Raw genomic sequence first — 18,857 nt, 5'->3', positions numbered from 1 at the left:
GCAGTTTGGCCCATTCCTCTTTGCAGCACCTCTCAAGCTCCATCAGATTGGTTGGGAAGCGTCGGTTTTCATCCAGCATGTACATTGCTGCATCGTATTCAAAAAGACTGTAATTACTGCTAAAGGTATTGAGCATTTATATTTTCTTTATTTGTAAAAAAATGTGCAAACTTAAAAAAGAAAAAACTTTTCAGTATAATTTTGGGGTATTGTGGGTAGAATTTCTGAGGACAAAATGAATTAATCTCATTTTGGAATAAGGTAGTAACATCACAAAATGTGTAAAAAGTGAAGCACTGTGAATACTTTCCGGATGCACTGTATAAAGCTGAAGCTTAGCTCCGCCTCCCCATAATAAAATATGACATTAGGTACAACTGGATTATCTAATATAATCTAGTACTACTTCCTGCTTCTTTCACGATTGAATGATAAGTGAAAGCAGTGAGTGAACTTGAACATTTAGGAGTGATCCTTACATGTAGCAGTAATATCCTTCCAGCAGCAGCTCTCGGTGTGAGTGCAGCAGTTGTGCTATCCTCAGGTACTGGTGGACCACCCCCACTACCACCTGCAGTTGCAGTAAAATGGGAGAGGTTGTGATGTGCTCTGTTGGAACCCAGAGATTTTTCAACAGAAATGTACAGCACCTTGGAGAAGTTGTAGTCTGCCTTGACGTCAAACTTGGGAGGGATGGTTGGAGTCTCTGCTACAAAAAAAAAAGCTACCAAATATTAAAGACAAAGCACACATGTCTCATGCTAATTATATGTAGCACCCAATATATCCTGTAAAAAGTGTCATGTGTGTTACAAAAGATGCATCTTACGTTCCCCAAAGGGCAGGCTGCTGTTGGTTTCTGGCCTGTGACTGACCAGTATGAGCGGTCGCTCGCATGTGGTGTTTGGGAGGTTGACCACTTTCATGCTGCCCTCTAGTGGAAGTTCATAGCCCAAGTAGAGGAGCTGCTGGTATGGGACATGAATTCCAGTCTGCGACGCAACCTCCTCGAAGAAGACGGACACCCTGGGAGGATGGACAGACGACAGGGAGCGCTTGTTGTTGGCCATCTGATGTGTTTTACAGGGTTTCCCCGACATGTAAACCAGGGGTGTCAAATTAGTTTTCATTGAGGGCCACATCGCAGTTATAGTTGCCCTAAGAGGGCCGCTTCTGACAGTGAATACTATTATTACACATTTTATTAGTAGATATTTTTATTTTAAATGTAAAAAAAATATGGTAAGTGGCAATAATTTCACCTCAAAATTTATTGTATTTTACTGTAAATGGAAACACAGTACTGCTGTTTTTATGGTTAAAAAAAGGCAGCTCATTTGCCAGAATTTTACTGTAAAATATTGGCACCTGAGTAGCCAGTTTGTTTTTTTTACCGCAAATCAACAACTGCAGATTTTTCGGTGTATTACCGTAAATGCTAAAACCAGTTTATTACAGTAAAAAAAAAGTACTGTTTTTTTCCATTTAGAGAAAAATGCTGTAAATACCACAGTAAATTTCACAATTTTACCATGAAATCGATTTCTACTTTTATATTGCACAAATTGATGGATAAGTTGCTTTGAAATCATTATTATTAGTATTTATTTCTATTTGGGAATCACTGAGCATTTCATGGAATCTACTTTTATACCCAATCATGGCACCCACCTGTTCCCAATTTGCCTGTTCACCTGTGGGATGTTCCAAATAAGTGTTTGATGGGCATTCCTCAACTTTATCAGTATTTATTGCCACCTTTCCCAACTTCTTTGTCCCGTGTTGCTGGCATCAAATTCTAAAGTTAATGATTATTTGAACATCAAATATGTTGTCTTTGTAGCATATTCAACTGAATATGGGTTGAAAATGATTTGCAAATCATTGTATTCCGTTTATATTTACATCCAACACAATTTCCGAAAATGGAAAAGGGGTTTGTACCATATGTAGTCTATTATTTACGTATTATTGGCTATAATACGTTTGAAAAACAGCCCAAATATCATAAAAACGTTCCTCGTTGCTTTATTTTGAAGAAAAAAAAACGTGCATTTAATCGCCTGTTAGAAGCGCGTCAGCTGAACGAGTCGACACCCGGCAAAAGTAAAGAGAAAGTTGAAGAAAAAGGTATTTTAAACTAATTAATGCATATCTTATTTTAGTTAATTCCAAATTATTTAAATAATCTAACGGGATTCCTACATGTATGTGCACTTCATGTGTATATTTAATGTATTTTTTTTGTGTGCTTGTTAAGAATATCAACAAAATACCTTAAGTAATTTTTTTCAAAACTAACTCAAAGGACTGTTTACATATTTTACTAAACGAAATTGCAACATTCAGGGAGGGCAGAATAAAGCCTGAGTTACCTTTTACAATAAGCAACAATTAAAATTGCATTGTACAAAGAGTCAAATTCTTTGTGTTGAAGCTGATTGTTATTCTGATTATATAATGTTAATAATTATTAATGGTAATATTAATAATAGCACTAATATATGCTTTTATATATACATAAAGTATTTGTTTAGCCTTTTTAAAGAAAATATATGCATCATTGCAAATCAAAATTATCATGTCAGATATATGATGTCATATTGACCACGCCCCCACCACCACTACAATTTATAGTGGCAATCTAGGGGAAATCCTGGTTTTATGCAATGTTTTCTTTTTTTATGCCTTTTAATATGTAGCACTTTGGTATATGGTGTCAAATTAAAAGTGCATTATAAATAAATGTTATTATTTGATATAAATAATACTTAAAAAGGCTGCACAATTTTGAGAAAACACCTAATTGCAATTTTTCTGTCCATAATTGCGATTCGATTTGCAAACATAACGAGTGAAAGAAGGCCCGTTACTTCTTAAAATGTCAGTCAACATATTGTTCTCTCAAGGTGTCACACATTAGAACGGGAGCTTTTGTGTACATCATGTTCCTAAACCGATTAAATAACCAATAAAAACTATACAATGTTTATAATGTTATGTAATAATAATATATAACTAGAAAATTCCCGCATAAATTTTGTTGGGCTTGCTATCTGTGCTCTGAACATCTGGCGGGGGGTCGGTGGAAGTCGGCATACTTATAAGATGGCGCCAAGTGTCCAAATCCATGGTTTCTAGGAGTAACTATACAATGCATGCTAATATGAGACGTTGGCATACGGCAAAGATGGCCCCAACTATCGAAAATCATAATTTGTAGGTTTAAACATACAATATTAGCTAAAGAGTGTTAGCATGCTAATGGTAGCATACTAATATAGAAGACGATAGCATACTTCCAGGATGGCACCAAGTATCAAAAATCATGATTTTTAGGTTAAAAGATAAGAAATTAGCGAAAAAGCTAGCAGAAAACGTTAGCATGCTTGCACGTGACAAAGTAAGAGGAAATACCAAACGGCACTATTTACAAGTGTAAACATACCAACTTAGCTGAAAAGTTAGGATAAAACGTGAGTGGGCGCTTGCATTGCAGCAGGCCCATAATACAAACCTCGTTTCCATACGAGTTGGGAAATTGTGTTAGATGTAAATATAAACGGAATACAATGATTTGCGAATCATTTTCAACCCATATTCAGTTGAATATGCTACAAAGACAACATATTTGATGTTCAAACTGATAAACATTTTTTTTTGTGCAAATAATCATTAACTTTAGAATTTGATGCAAGTAACACGTGACAAAGAAGTTGGTAAAGGTGGCAATAAATACTGGTACTTATTTGGAACATCCCACAGGTGAACAGGCAAATTGGGAACAGGTGGGTGCCATGATTGGGTATAAAAGTAGATTTCATGAAATGCTCAGTCATTCATCTGGCTTTGTACCGTATTTCCCGGACCATAGGGCGCACCGGATTATAAGGCGCACTGCCGATGAGCAGGTCTAGTCAGGTCTATTTTCATACAAAAGGCGCAACAAAGGGGTCATATTATTATAATTTTTTTCTAAATGGAAAACACTTCCCTGTGGTCTACATAACATGTAATGGTGGTTATTTGATCAAAATGTTGCATAGATGATGTTTTACAGATCATCTTCAAGTCGCTTTCTGACAGTCGCTTCAGGATGCGCCGTTTTGTGGGCGGTCTTATTTATGTGGCTCACCTTTGGCAGCATCTTCTCCTCGTCATCTTTGTCGTAGCGGTGTAGCGTGCAAGGACGGGGGTGGAAGAAGTGTCAAAAGATGGAGCTAACTGTTTTAATAACGTTCACTTTACTTCAATCAATAATGGAGCAGCATCTCCTCATCCGTGGCTCACTAGTGCAACAACAACGCCGGACATGTGTCCCGTGAAAAAACGGAATGGAATTTAAATTTTTTTTACTGAATGAGACACCCAGAATGTACAGGAAAACAAAGAATGTGGGATTCACAATATTAACTATGAACAATAAAACACTGAATATTGACAACATATGAACTTCACCCCCCCCCCCCCCCCCCCCCCCCCCCCCCATCCATCCATTTTCTACCGCTTATTCCCTTTGGGGTCGCGGGGGGCGCTGGAGCCACGATCGAAATATTTTACAATCAAGCCAAACGCAACTAAAATGCAACAAACAGCGAAATATGAACGGAAAGGGTAAAAAAAACACCTACAATCTGATATAACACTAAGCTTAAGAACTTTGTTGTAAAAATCTCCTTCCACGTCTGTCTCTGACACCCGCATTTCAGGCTGGCCGCTCTGGAAACACTCTGTGGAAACGCTCCCCACCCACACTGCTTGGTACCTCATTTGAGCTGCTAAGATTTAGATTACCATAGTAACTAATTAGATTACCATAGTAACTAGTATATCATGCAAAAGCGCAGATTCCAACCATTGAAATATTTTGTATAATTCAAGACATATGGTCATTTGAAAATATCACTGCACATCATAATGGCAGCTACACTTTCCATCGTAAAGATCTAAAAATAATTATTTGGGAATGTCCGGCGGGTCAGATTGAAAAGCTTAACGGGCCGCATGTGGCCCCCGGGCCTTAGTTTGCCCAGGTCTGCCTTATACACACACCATAATAATACTCGTATGTTGAAGCACAGTACAATCCATCAAGCGGTGCGGCTTCATAGCTTACCCAAGTCGTACTAAAAACATTTTGATAGATTTTTGAGCGCCGTGTGTAATGTTCTATATTTTCAATGGAATATATAACATTTTGGTGTTGTTTACTTGAGTCATGGGCAGCACGGTGGAAGAGGGGTTAATGCGTCTGCCTCACAATACGAAGGTCCTGAGTAGTCCTGGGTTCAATCCCAGGCTCGGGATCTTTCTGTGTGGAGTTTGCATGTTCTCCCCGTGACTGCGTGTGTACCCTCCGGGTACTCCGGCTTCCTCCCACCTCCAAAGACATGCACCTGGGGATAAGTTGATTGGCAACACTAAAATTGGCCCTAGTGTGTGAATGTTGTCTGTCTATCTGTGTTGGCCCTGTGATGAGGTGGCAACTTGTCCAGGGTGTACGCCGCCTTCCGCCCGATTGTAGCTGAGATAGGCTCCAGCTCCCCCCGCGACCCCGAAGGGAATAAGCGGTAGAAAATGGATGGATGGATGGATACTTGAGTCATATTGCAGTCTACACATATCTCTTATGTGTGACTGCCATCTACTGGTCACACTTATCATTTCACCATGTACCAAATAAAATAGCTTCGAGGTCGGTAAACACAACCACAATTATTCCGTACATTAGGCGCACCGGGTTATAAGGCGCACTGTCGAGTTTTGGGAAATGAAAGGATTTTAAGTGCGCCTTGTAGTCCGAAAAATACGGTATAATTATTATGATAATGCAATTAACCATTTAATAGGATGTAAAACTATTTCTCATTACTGTAGAATTGTTTACCATTCTACAGTAATTGGACTGTAATTAACTTTGTTATCTTAAATAAATAAACAAACAAAAAATATAATTGACTCATTTCTGTTAGCAAAAATGTAACTTACATAAAACTATTGAAAATCTTAAAGTGCATTTTTTTAAATATTTGCCACCACGTGATCATGTCATTTTTGTTTGTCCGTGTTAATGGGCTCATATTGCCCATCTGATTTGAAGCTAAAATATCCTCACAACCGCCTAATTTTTGTTACTTTGTGGCGAGTTGGGAGGCTGCCTGTGTGTGTTAAGCTGGTGCCCCGCTCTCCGCCCGCCGAACGGACAAAGACTGTGGATGACTGAAAAGAGGGCTCACTGCATTCAGTTAATTCTACTGTTAAATAAACACGCTCAGGTGCTGAGAGCGATACTAAGAGTGAGACCTCTTTCCTCCTGTTTGGAGTGTGAGACTGATAAACGCGAGCTTAACAATTCTTCACTCGCCAACATGTCTGCCCCTCAAACGCGGATGACGCCTCTTGCGGTTACATAATGGCACGAATAAAAACCCTAATGTCAATAGAAAACCCTCATGTCAATAGTGCTTAACGTTGCAAGACAATGCTCACGTGTTGTAATGGTGCACATAGACACAGTGCGCCACAGCTTGTTGGAGAGCAAAGACGTGCACCGGCTGTCGCTGTAGTATGTCTGTTGTGGCGGTGAAGAACTGGTCAAAGCCCCAACATCTCTCCTGGTCTGCCTCGAGTATACCGGCGAGTACGGGAACGGTCAACATCCTCAGACCCCTGCGGTGACAGTTAAGAAAGACGGGTGAGCCAGAAGAAATGCAAGGCCTCAGACAACACATGTAGTTTGTTTATCAGAGTTTTAACACCAAGCTTTGTTCCCATGAAGATGAAAACCACTTAACCAACAGTGGTTAGAATACATTTCAAGGAGCAGCAAATAAGGAAGAAATAATATCAAACGCTTTTTTTTAAATCTAGTAAGTCCACAAGGCTAATATGCACTATATTGCCAAAAGTATTTGGCCACCTGCCTCGACTCACATATGAACATGAAATGTACCATCCCATTCCAAACCCATAGGGTTTAATATGATGTCGGTCCACCTTTTGCAGCTAATACAGCTTCAACTCTTTTGGGAAGGCTGTCCACAAGGTTGCGGAGTGTGTTTATAGGAATTTTCCATCATTCTTCCAAAAGCGCATTGGTGAGGTCACACTGATGTTGGTCGAGAAGGCCTGGCTCACAGTCTCCGTTCTAATTCATCCCAAAGGTGTTCTATCGGGTTCAGGTCAGGACTCTGTGCAGGCCAGTCAAGTTAATCCACACCAGACTCTGTTATCCATGTCTTTATGGACCTTGCTTTGTGCACTGGTGCACAATCATGTTGGAGAGGGAGGGGCCCGCTCCAAACTGTTCCCACAAGGTTGGGAGCATGGAATTGTGGAATTGTCCAAAATGTTTTGGTATCCTGGAGCATTCAAAGTTCCTTTCACTGGAACTAAGGGGCCAAACCCAACTCCAGAAAAACATCCCCACACCATAATTCCTCCTCCACCAAATTTCACACTCGGCACAATGCAGTCCGAAATGTAGCGTTCTCCTGGCAACCTCCAAACCCAGACTCATGGAAAAGCGTGATTCGTCACTCCAGAGAACGCATCTCCACTGCTCTAGAGTCCAGTGGCGACGTGCTTTACACCACTGCATCAGACGCTTTGCATTGGACTTGGTGATGTATGGCTTAGATGCAGCAGCTCGGCCATGGAAACCCATTCCATGAAGCTCTCTGCGTACTGTACGTGGGCTAATTGGAAGGTCACATTAAGTTTGGAGCTTTGTAACAATTGACTGTGCAGAAAGTCTGCGACCTCTTTGCACTATGCGCTTCAGCATCCGCTAACCCCTCTCTGTCAGTTAACGTGGCCTTCCACTTGGTGGCTGAGTTGCTGTTGTTCCCAAACTCTTCCATTTTCTTATAATAAAGCCGACAGTTGACTTTGGAATATTTAGGAGCGAGGAAATTTCACGACTGGACTTGTTGCACAGGAAATCACTGAGCTCCTGAGAACGACCCATTCTTTCACAGATGTTTGTATTAACAGTCCCCATGCCTAAGTGCTTGATTTTATACACCTGTGGCCGGGACAAGTGATTCGGACACCTGATTCTGATCATTTGGATGGGTGGCCAAATACTTTTGACAATATAGTGTAGCTAATATAGACACTTAAATCATGTGTTATCTTCATTATAACACGTATATAAGAATTTTAAAGTAATTTTGATAGTAGGCTAATATAGACATGTCATGTGTTGTCTTCATTATAACACTTATATAAGACTTTTAAAGAAATGTTGATAGTAGGCTAATATAGCTCAAATAGACACTTACATTGTGTGTTGTCTTCATTATAACACTTACCTAAGACTTTTGAAGTCATTTTGATAGTAGGCTAATATAGCCACTTACATCATGTGTTGTCTTCATTATAACACTTATATAAGACTTTTAAAGTAATTTTGATAGTAGGCTAATATAGATAATATAAACACTTACATCATGTGTTGCCTTCATTATAACACCTATATAAAAGGTACAGTATAAAAAATGTTGGCGATCCGGACAGATTTTTTTTTGTATTTTTGGTCCAATATGGCTCTTTCAACATTTTGGGTTTCCGATCCCTGCTATAGATGCATGATACAAACTCAGAGGTGACATACTCTGACAGTTGGCAGCTCTGAGGTAGATGTGAACTCCACTCGATCGGTCCGTTCTCCACCCGCTGTATTCCGCTAATGGCTCCTGTAGGTTTCTCTGTGGTGATTTTGAACCTGCGTAACAACGCACACAAGTCAAGTTGAGCCAGTGCAAGTGCAGGAAAGTGTTTCATCGGGGCTTTTCGGGGCTTACATGGTTTGCTTGTCCCTACGGGGCCCTCCGTACGGCACAAAAGGGAGACTCCCAGTGGCGGCGTGGTAAAATGTTACACCCACGCTCCACAGGTCCACGCTCACTCCGTAGGACTTCTGGTGAGGCTTACGGAGTACCGCACGCTCATACATGTCTGGGTGCTACATACGGAGATACTTCAGAAGGTAATACATCGTGTCTTCCCATAGCACACACATGATATTGCTTCAAACATCGACATGATTGAGCAATTGTGTGCAACCTATTAAAACAATTGTGGCAAGATGAAATGTATGACACAAGCATCTGTTGACTCAGCTGTTTAAAGAGAATCATTACATCACTTAGAAGTTAAGATGGAAGTATACACAACTTGTATCAAAACAATAACAATTGATGTATTGTCTTATTTAACCACATCAAATACAGTTTGTCAAATTTTCATCCCTTCTTTATGGAAGCCTGTATCCGCCACTTAAAAAAAGTTCCCAATGGTAAGTCATAGTTATGAGATAAAGTCATAATTATGTGATAAAAAGTTAAAAAAAATATTAGATAGTCGAAAATATGGGATAAAAAGTCATAATTATAAAATAAAATCCAAATGAGATGAAAAGTCAAAATTATGAAATAAAAATCCAAATGAGAAGTCAAAAAGTGGAAATGTTAAAATAGGAAAGTCATAATAGGATAGAAATAAATTATGAGGTAGTCATAATTATGAAAAAGTAATAATGAGATAAAAAGTCAAATTTATGAGATAGTTGTAATAATGAGATACAGTCAAAATTATGAGATAAAACATCCAAAATATGAGCTAGTCCAAAATATGAGCTGGACCAAAATATAAGATAAAAAGTCATAAATATGAAATAAAAATACAAATGAGATAAAAAAATCATAATTATGAAATAAAAACTAAAATGAGATAAAAGATAAGCTAAAAAGTTGAAATTTTAAAATAGGAAAGTCATTATTTATTTATCATTTATTATAGGATAGAAAGTCGAAATTATCGGATAGAAAATCATAATTATGAGATAGTCAAAATTATGAAAAAGTAATAATTATGAGATAAAAAGTCGAAATTATGAGATAAAGTCATAATTGTGAGATAAGTCGAAATTATAAAAGAAAGTCATAATTGTGAGAAAAGAGTCAAAATTATGAGATAAAAAGTCATAATTGTGAGATAAGTCAAAACTATAAAAGAAAAAGTCTATTATGAGATAAAAAGTCGAAATTTGAGATAAGTCATAGTTATGAAATAGAACAGGGGTCAGTCACCAACCTTTTTGAAACCAAGAGCTACTTCTTGGGTACTGATTAATGCGAAGGGCTACCAGTTTGATACACACTTAAATAAATTGCCAGAAATAGCCAATTTGCTCAATTTACCTTTAACTCTATGTTATTAATAATTAATGATATTTATCTTTGTGTAAACACTGATCATTTAATGATTTCTCACAATAAATATACATAGAAACAGATAAATATCAATATGCAACACTTTATTTTTATATTTTCTCTAAGTGCACATTTTTCAAATTGAACATTTTCAAATGATCACTTCTAAGACAGTCTTGTGAAATCACAATATCCCATTTTAACTAGCTAGCCACTAACATTTTTTTAACAAATCATGAATTACTTTGCACCATGTTCGTACAAATAATAACTCATGTAAAATACAAAAGTCAACACTCAAATTTTTAAATAAATCATGTCACACTTTGAACTGGACACCAAATCTGTTATCTGTTTCTTGTCAGTTAGTGAAGACCAAGTCTTTAAAATATTTTCTTGGATTTTCAAATTCTATTTGAGTTTTGTCTCTCTTAGAATTAAAAATGTCGAGCAAAGCGAGACCAGCTTGCTAGTAAATAAATACAATTTAAAAAAATAGAGGCAGCTCACTGGTGAGTGCTGCTATTTGAGCTATTTTTTAGAACAGGCCAGAGGGCTACTCATCTGGTCCTTACGGGCTACCTGGTGCCCGCGGGCACTGCGTTGGTGACCCTTGAGATAGAAAATCAAAATTATGACAAACTCATAATTATGAAATAAAAAGTCAAGATTTTGACATAAAGTCATAATTGTCAGATAAGTCAAAATTATGAGAAAGTCGCAACTATGAGACAGAAAATCAAAATTATGAGATAAAGTCATAATTGTTAGATAAGTCGAAACTATAAAATAAAAAGTCCTAATTGTGAGATAAAAAGTCAAAATTTGAGATGAGTCATAGTTAGGAGATAGAAAATCAAAATGATGGCAGTCATAATTATGCAAAAGTCATAATTATGAAATAAAAAGTCGAGATAATGAGATAAAAAGTCATAATTTTGAGATAGAAAGTCGAAAAGATCAATAAAAACCAAATCATCCATCCATCCATCCATTTTCTACCGCTTATTCCCTTTGGGGTCACTGGAGCCTATTTCAGCTACAATCGGGCAGAAGGCGGTGTACACCCTGGACAAGTCGCCACCTCATCGCAGGGCCAACACAGATAGACAGACAACATTTACACTCACATCCACACACTAGGGACCATTTAGTGTTGCCAATCAACCTATCCCCAGGTGCAATCAAAGTTTATTTATATATTGCCCTTAATGACAAATGTCTCAAAGGGCTGCACAAGCCACAACCACATCCTCGGCTCAGATCCCACATCAGGGCAAGAAAAAAACTCAACGCAATGGGGACAACGAGGAACCTTGGAAGGGTCCGCAGATGTTGGGACCCCCCCTGGGTGAGTGGATACGGTTAATGTTATCATATCTTATGGTCATAAGAATGTCAAAATGATGAGGGAAAAAAAGCCAAAATTATGAGATAAGTAATATCGACTTTATTTCATAATTTTGACTTTTTATATCATAACTTTGACTTTCTTATCTCATAATTATGACTTAACATTGGGGTACTTTTTATGGCAGAAATGGGCTTCCATACTTTGTACAATTTCTTTAGCTTGGGGCGTGACTTTTTGGAGTCAGTGTTGCCCTTGTTGTTTGACCTGCATCGTTATATATAGCATTAACTACACTTACCAATATTTTACTTTGAACTATATCCCCTGACAACAGCAGGTCTGCGCATTACTGATTTTGGCCAATAGAGGGCACTACAGTGTCTAAAACCAAAAATCTGAGCCTGGTAAAAATGTTTTAAATCATTCAGTGATGGAACGCTACCTGTAGTTTGTTGTTTGGTAGGAATTATTACCTGCTACACACACTCATTTTATCTGATGGCTTACCAGATATTCTTCAGTACCATATATGGACAAAAACGTCTCGTCATCCTCCAAATCTCGTGCCGCTCCAAAGTCTGTCAGCTTATAGACGGACCTGCCGTCCTCCCCGGTCAGACGCATGATGTTGCCTGGTTTAATGTCTCGATGGACCACGCCGTTCTCTCTCAGGTGGTTCATTCCCTGCACTGAACACAATTTGAGAACCAACCACCGGGTATAAAAGTTAAAAATGTTCAAAAGCATGATGCACGTCACAAGCCACGCTCTTTAAACACTTAGGTTTGGCAGTAGACTTCTAGTTTAAAACTGATCAGCAGGTAACATAAGTGTTAAGGGGGTCACAGTTTGACTTTGGGGCAGATTACAGATTTTTGTACGATTCGGTTTTTGATTAAAATTATTGCCAAAATGAGTGCCCGGACAAAGAATCCTTAATGTTGTTGACTCAGTCTTTGTAAGGAATGGATATTGGTTCTTTTAGAGTTCAGACACTATGGACGGATTAGAGCCAAGCCATCTCTGTTATGTGTGTGTGTGTGTTGTATTTGTTCATAGAACGCACACAAGTTGATGAACCACTTCATATATTCCTCCTATCAGACACTGCACTCCCTGAAGCGTTCAAGAGGGAGACAGCTTGTAGCATATGGCGGCGGAACTGCGGAGTCACGACAGTGTGACGTGTTGTGCAGGCATGTGATTTAAACTTAATGAAAAAGACTGAAAATAAGCCGGGGGTCTGGTGCCCTGGTGGGGGGGACAAGAGGGGCAACCCCCCCGAAGCTCCTGGTTTTTCAGCAATTGAACATGCAAAATTTAGCAAATAAAAGCACCATTTAAAGATGTTTTAGTGTTTAAAGAATTGAAAAATTATCAACAGAGTTGAGATAAATACATAGTCCGTTCATCCAAATGAATCACTATGTCTGTTTCAGTCACTATGTTATTTAGTCACTACAGTAATTACAACTTGTGTTCACATCCTCAAGAACCACATGGGTTAGCCTACTCTATACAGTATTTACAACCTTACTAGTGTTCACTTCACAGCAACAGATGGTTCATCTAGTTATTGACATTATTTACACATTACTATGTCTGTTTAGGTCACTATGTTATTTAGTCACAACAGTAATTACAACTTGTGTTCACATCCACAGGAACCACATGGGTTAGCATACTCTATACCAGGGGTGCTCACACTTTTTCTGCAGGCGAGCTACTTTTCAATTGATCAAGTCGTGGGGATCTACCTCATTCATATATATAATTTATATTTACTTATTTATTTACTTGTTCACGAGTGGGGGAAGAGTGGATCGTGAGATCGACAGGCGGATCGGTGCGGCGTCTTCAGTAATGCGGACGCTGTATCGATCCGTTGTGGTGAAGAAGGAGTTGAGCCGGAAGGCAAAGCTCTCGATTTACCGGTCGATCTACGTTCCCATCCTCACCTATGGTCATGAGCTTTGGGTCATGACCGAAAGGACAAGATCACGGGTACAAGCGGCCAAAATGAGTTTCCTCCGCCGAGTGGCGGGGCTCTCCCTTAGAGATAGGGTGAGAAGCTCTGTCATTCGGGGGGAGCTCAAAGTAAAGCCGCTGCTCCTCCACATCGAGAGGAGCCAGATGAGGTGGTTCGGGCACGTCCGACCGGTAGGCCACGGGGAAGACCCAGGACACGCTGGGAAGACTATCTCTCCCGGCTGGCCTGGGAACGCCTCGGGATCCCCCGGGAGGAGCTGGACGAAGTGGCTGGGGAGAGGGAAGTCTGGGCTTCCCTGCTTAAGCTGCTGCCCCCGCGACCCGACCTCGGATAAGCGGAAGAAGATGGATGGATGGATGGATGGAAATATATGTTTTTGTTAACAAGTTAAAGGTGTTTAATGGTAATGCAAGCATGTTTAACACATATAGTTAATATTGTTAATAAATTAAAGGTGTTTAATGATAATACAAGAATCAGGGGTGCTCACACTTTTTCAGCATGCAAGCTACTTATAAAATGATCAAGTCAAAATGATGTACCTACTACAAAAATGCAAAACATATATTTATTTCTAAATATATTGAGGATTCTTTATATTGAAGATAATATTTCTGCCTTATTTTTGAAGTCTCGGAACAATGAGTCAACTGCTTCAACGAATGCCTCCTTAACCATCTCTCCGTCTTGGAAGGACTTCTTGTTATTAACGATGATGTGACTCACCCGGAATGATGCTTCGGTGGCGACTTTCGCTTTTGAAATTTGTTGTGTGAAAAATGACTGCTGTCCGGACAACTGGGATTTCAGTTCCTTCACCTTTCTTTTTCTCAGCGGGAAGTCGGTGTCGTATTTTCCATGAATAGTCCGAAAATGCCGCTCCACATTTCCCTTCTTTGGTATTGCGATGGCAGATTGGCAGATGAGGCAAACGCACTTCGAAAATGTCATCGTGAAAAAAAAAGTCCTCCTCCCATTCCGTATGAAAGTGATAAGTTTTTGTCTTTTTACTTGGTCCAGCTCCCCCACTCATTTTTATACCCTTAAGAGAAAAAACCGAGGGCTGAAAATTGGCGGTAACTCGCTGACAAGCTGTTAGCTTTGCTGCACTGAGCGCCGTTGTTTGCGCATGCGCAGTGACCTAAGTGTCAGAAAAACGAAGATGTCATCTGACTGGCTGCCCTGTTTATCAATCAAAAGACGGGATGGATGATAGGCTGGCGTAAATTTTTTTTTAATGTAATGCGCTCTACCAATACTACCTTTGCGATCGACTGGTAGATCGCGATCGACGTATTGAGCACCCCTGCTCTATACAGTATTTACAACCTTACTAGTGTTCACTTCACAGCCACAGATGGTTCATCAAGTTATTGACATTATTTACACATGACTTTGTTTCATTCATACATTATTTGGGCATTTTGACTTTGATGGCTCTGACATGAGCCCATCCATCCATCCATTTTCTACCGCTTATTCCCTTTGGGGTCGCGGGGGGAGCTGGAGCCTATCTCAGCTACAATCGGGCGGAAGGCGGGGTACACCCTGGACAAGTCGCCACCTCATCGCAGGGCCAACACAGATAGACAGACAACACTAGGGCCAATTTAGTGTTGCCAATCAACTTATCCCCAGGTGCATGTCTTTGGAGGTGGGAGGAAGCCGGAGTACCCGGAGGGAACCCAGCCTTCCTGGCAAATTTCTGAGCAGCTTGCATTTTCCTTTTTGTTCCTTGAATTTTATAGCCAATTTCTGTCTCTTCGACTCCCTCTCCACTTCTAACTGCAGGTGGGAAAAAATGAAGAAAAACGGAAAATATTTTTTCAATATTTTTACAGAGATAAAAAAGAACGGATTTCCGACTATAGACGGAAAAATCACATGCCTGGTTGTGCGATTGGATCAGAGGTGTTAAAACTGCGGCCCTCCAGCGTCTTCAATTTGGCCGGCGAAAAGTCATGAGTTAAAACAGGAATTGTGCCCGCAGGGAGATTGCATTCACTTTAAAATGACTGCCTTTGATGCTGCCATTTTGTCACCATCAATACAAGTAATTTAATTATGGTCGGAATGGACCTATGTGCACCATTTACTTATATGACCCAATGCAAACAACCTTCCCTAGTCATGGTGGAAAAAATAAAAATCAAACAACACAAAACATGGTCACACATAACCTGCTCACTGAACTTGGTGGATATTATAAAAAAAACATACAAAATTCCAAACTACAGCCATTACAAAGAATGATGAGAAAACTGCAAAACACTCTCCACAAGTATTCATTGTTTGGCGCATTTTCTGATTGATTACAAAACTTTAAGGAGGTTGTCACGGAAGTAAACAAGGTAGGAGTCGAACTTTCACAGATTCTTAATATCCAATTAAGTTTGGACACTCCTGATGTGAACAAAGTTGTGTGCGCACACGGTCGTTGTCTCTGCGTTCTTATCGCTTATTAAAAAGTGTTTTGGTTTTTGAGGGACTATGTGGAACGAAGTAACAATGAAAACCGAGGTATCACTTTCCTACGTAAAAATATGTTCATCCTCCTACCGACACATTGCAGGACAGTGAGGAACTCGGTCTCAGGCAGGCCAAAGGCATTTTCTGGCTCCTCAAGCAAGCAGAGCAGACTTCTTCCAGAGCAATATTCCATCACCAGCACCTTCTGCTTGGAGGGCAACTGCAAAAGACGGGAGATCAGAGCATGCGTGCAAGACCCGCGCTTGTTGGGTTTCTGCACAAATGGCGGCTTTACCTCCTCCACGTCGTACAGCCTTACGATGTTCCTGTGCTTGAGCTTCCTGAGCATTTCAAACTCCCTCATCTGGACCTCGTGAGTTCGGTTGTAGCTTGCCACGTTGAACACCTTGACAGCTACCAACTCGCCCGACCTCTGGACGTACATGAGGCACAAATAAAACGACAAAAGTCAGATCTCAGTATTTTGCGGCAATTGTCAATTAGGGCTGCGCATATGTATGTCCTGACACCAATATTTTGGTACTGGTACCAAAATGTATTTCGATACTTAGATACTTTTCTAAATAAAGGGGACCACAAAAAAATTGCATTATTGGTTTTATTTGAACAAAAAATATTACGTTACATTAAACATATGTTTCTTATTTCAATTGAAGAACAATTTTGTCCTTAAATAAAATAGTGAAAATACTAAACAACTTGTCTTTTAGTAGTAAGTAAACAAAGGCTCCTAATTAGTCTGGTGACGTATGCAGTAACATATTGTGTCATTTATATTCTATTATTTTATCAACATTATTAAGGACAAGCTGTAAAAATGGATTATTAATCTACTTGTTCATTTACTGTTAATATCTGCTTATTTTCTGTTTCAACATGTTCTATCTACACTTCTGTTAAAATGTAATTATCACGTATTCTTCTGTTGCTTTATACTTTACATTAGTTTTGAATGATACCACAAATTTAGGTATGGATCCGATACCAATAAGTTACAGGATCATACATTGGTCATATTCAAAATCCTCATGTGTCCAGGGACTTATTTCCTGACTTTATAAACATACGTAATATGAATTTAAATATTTCGTGACGATAACAAATATCGATGTAATCATAGTAGTATCGACTAGATACGCTCTTGTACTTGATAACATTACAGTGGATATCAGGTTTAGATCCAACAATGGCATTTGTTGACATTCAGGAATGGTATCATTAGCAGTGAGGCCGGTGAGCCACGGTGTGTAGTGAAGCATGTTTAGCTATTCCTGGTCCTCCAGTGATAATGGTACGTGTAAGAAACTTACCGGTACTTTATTTGTCACCATGGAGGCCAGGATTAGTGATTTAGAAGTAGCTAAAACACTGCCGACTGTGGATGGATGTTAGTTGCTAGCAAGCTAGCCATGTCTTAAAGCACCTCTTCCTGAGGGTGTTTCAGTGTTATAACTTCACCTTTATCTTTAGTTCTTAAGCCAAAATGCGTCCATTCTCCCTTTTCTGTCTACACACTGTGTCTGCTTGTAAGTACTCCGTGTGTGTGCGCTGCAAACATGCTCCCCTGCTCGTAAAACCAGCAATGACACAACGTGACAACACGCTGTCATGCCCGTTAAAAAAACAATTTAAAAAAAACATGGGGAACTTGTACTTTTCAAACAGAGTATAGTACCGTTTTTCATTCATTAGTACCGCAATACTTTATTAGTACCGGTATACCATACAACCCTAGTTGCGCAATATAGAAACATACAACATAAATTATATAAATTTGGCCTGCAATAGAGCTTTGAATACTATCGTTATATCGTGATTATTAGGGATGGGTACTGAATCCGGCACTTTTTTGGCACCAAGCAAATCCTGGCGGTCCTACCGGGCACTGATTCACGTAAAATCTAACGATGCCATGTTACGGTACCTAGGTGACGCCTGATGTCACATCTGGTTGCCAACTCTTAGCACTTTGGCGATCACTCCAGCAGCACCGAGAGCAGACTCAACCAAACTACCTCTGGTTAATGTTGCAATTTTCAATGTCAACAAAGTAATTGACTTACAAAAAAAAACAACGTTTCAACGTAAGTAAAGTAAAGCTCCACCTTTCCAAATATGTGCTGGCTTGATGCTAATATAGAATAACTTTGCTATAGACATTCTACTGATTAGTAGGGATGTATTGATATCATAATGTCACGGTACGATATTGTGTCCAAAAAAAAAAAAAGACTTAAAAATGTTGTAGAGCTTTATTACCTACGCCAAAGAGGTTGTGTTTTCGCCAGGGTTTGTTTGTCTGTTTCTTAGCAACAAAACTCAAACAGTTGTGGGTGGATTTTGAAAAAAAACAACAATTCACTTCCTACTTCCTCTTTCTCTCTCCTTTGCGGCGCTTCACGCCCCCACATTGTGATCTTGTGCTACTGCAGAGGATTCTGCGAGATGTAGTTTATTTTCCGACCTGCCAAAGTGCCGGAAAAAAGTACACCCACCAAGTTTTTTTTGTTACAGTCACGCGTCACGGCATTATTGTGAAGATTTTTTCAACCGCAACACCGCGTTACATGCTACTGAATAGCATTGGAGATTTTACTAGGAGATTACAATACCTCCATTGTTGTCAAAGAAAACTACAACTACGATGCACATTTCAATCAAACAGCTGGTGCGTAGTAAGTACAATACTTACAGTATTAACACTTTAGGGCGTAACAAAAAACAAAAAAACACACCATAAACAATTGCTTGTATTTTGACACGTGACTTCTTCCCAGAAGTGAAAAGCAGTGGTCATCAACCAAGC

General features: G+C 39.4%; 1 protein-coding gene across 5 annotated transcripts in view; it reads right to left on the bottom strand.

The window, feature by feature from the left end:
* Nucleotides 1–18,857, bottom strand: part of ikbke (inhibitor of nuclear factor kappa B kinase subunit epsilon) — a 43,075-nt gene that overhangs the window by 11,507 nt on the left and 12,711 nt on the right. For 4 of the 5 annotated variants that reach the window (XR_009817755.1, XM_061984845.1, XM_061984847.1 and 1 more), the window contains exons 3-11: nucleotides 16,326–16,463; nucleotides 16,121–16,250; nucleotides 12,079–12,260; nucleotides 8,808–8,968; nucleotides 8,618–8,728; nucleotides 6,490–6,669; nucleotides 830–1,026; nucleotides 651–724; nucleotides 480–571 (exon numbers count right to left, since the gene is read on the bottom strand). Coding sequence is in view for 4 of the 5 variants with exons in the window: in XM_061984845.1 (XP_061840829.1) it covers nucleotides 480–571; nucleotides 651–724; nucleotides 830–1,026; nucleotides 6,490–6,669; nucleotides 8,618–8,728; nucleotides 8,808–8,968; nucleotides 12,079–12,260; nucleotides 16,121–16,250; nucleotides 16,326–16,463 (1,265 nt within the window). In the remaining variant the exon portion in view is untranslated. The remainder of the gene's footprint in view (nucleotides 1–479; nucleotides 572–650; nucleotides 725–829; nucleotides 1,027–6,489; nucleotides 6,670–8,617; nucleotides 8,729–8,807; nucleotides 8,969–12,078; nucleotides 12,261–16,120; nucleotides 16,251–16,325; nucleotides 16,464–18,857) is intronic. The other variant, XM_061984846.1, reaches the window with a different exon arrangement.

The sequence above is a fragment of the Nerophis lumbriciformis genome, linkage group LG23, assembly GCF_033978685.3.
Source record: "Nerophis lumbriciformis linkage group LG23, RoL_Nlum_v2.1, whole genome shotgun sequence".
Taxonomy (NCBI): Eukaryota; Metazoa; Chordata; class Actinopteri; order Syngnathiformes; family Syngnathidae; genus Nerophis; species Nerophis lumbriciformis.
The sequence above is the reverse complement of the archived record's forward strand: the minus strand, read 5'-3'. Positions and strand labels throughout refer to the sequence as shown.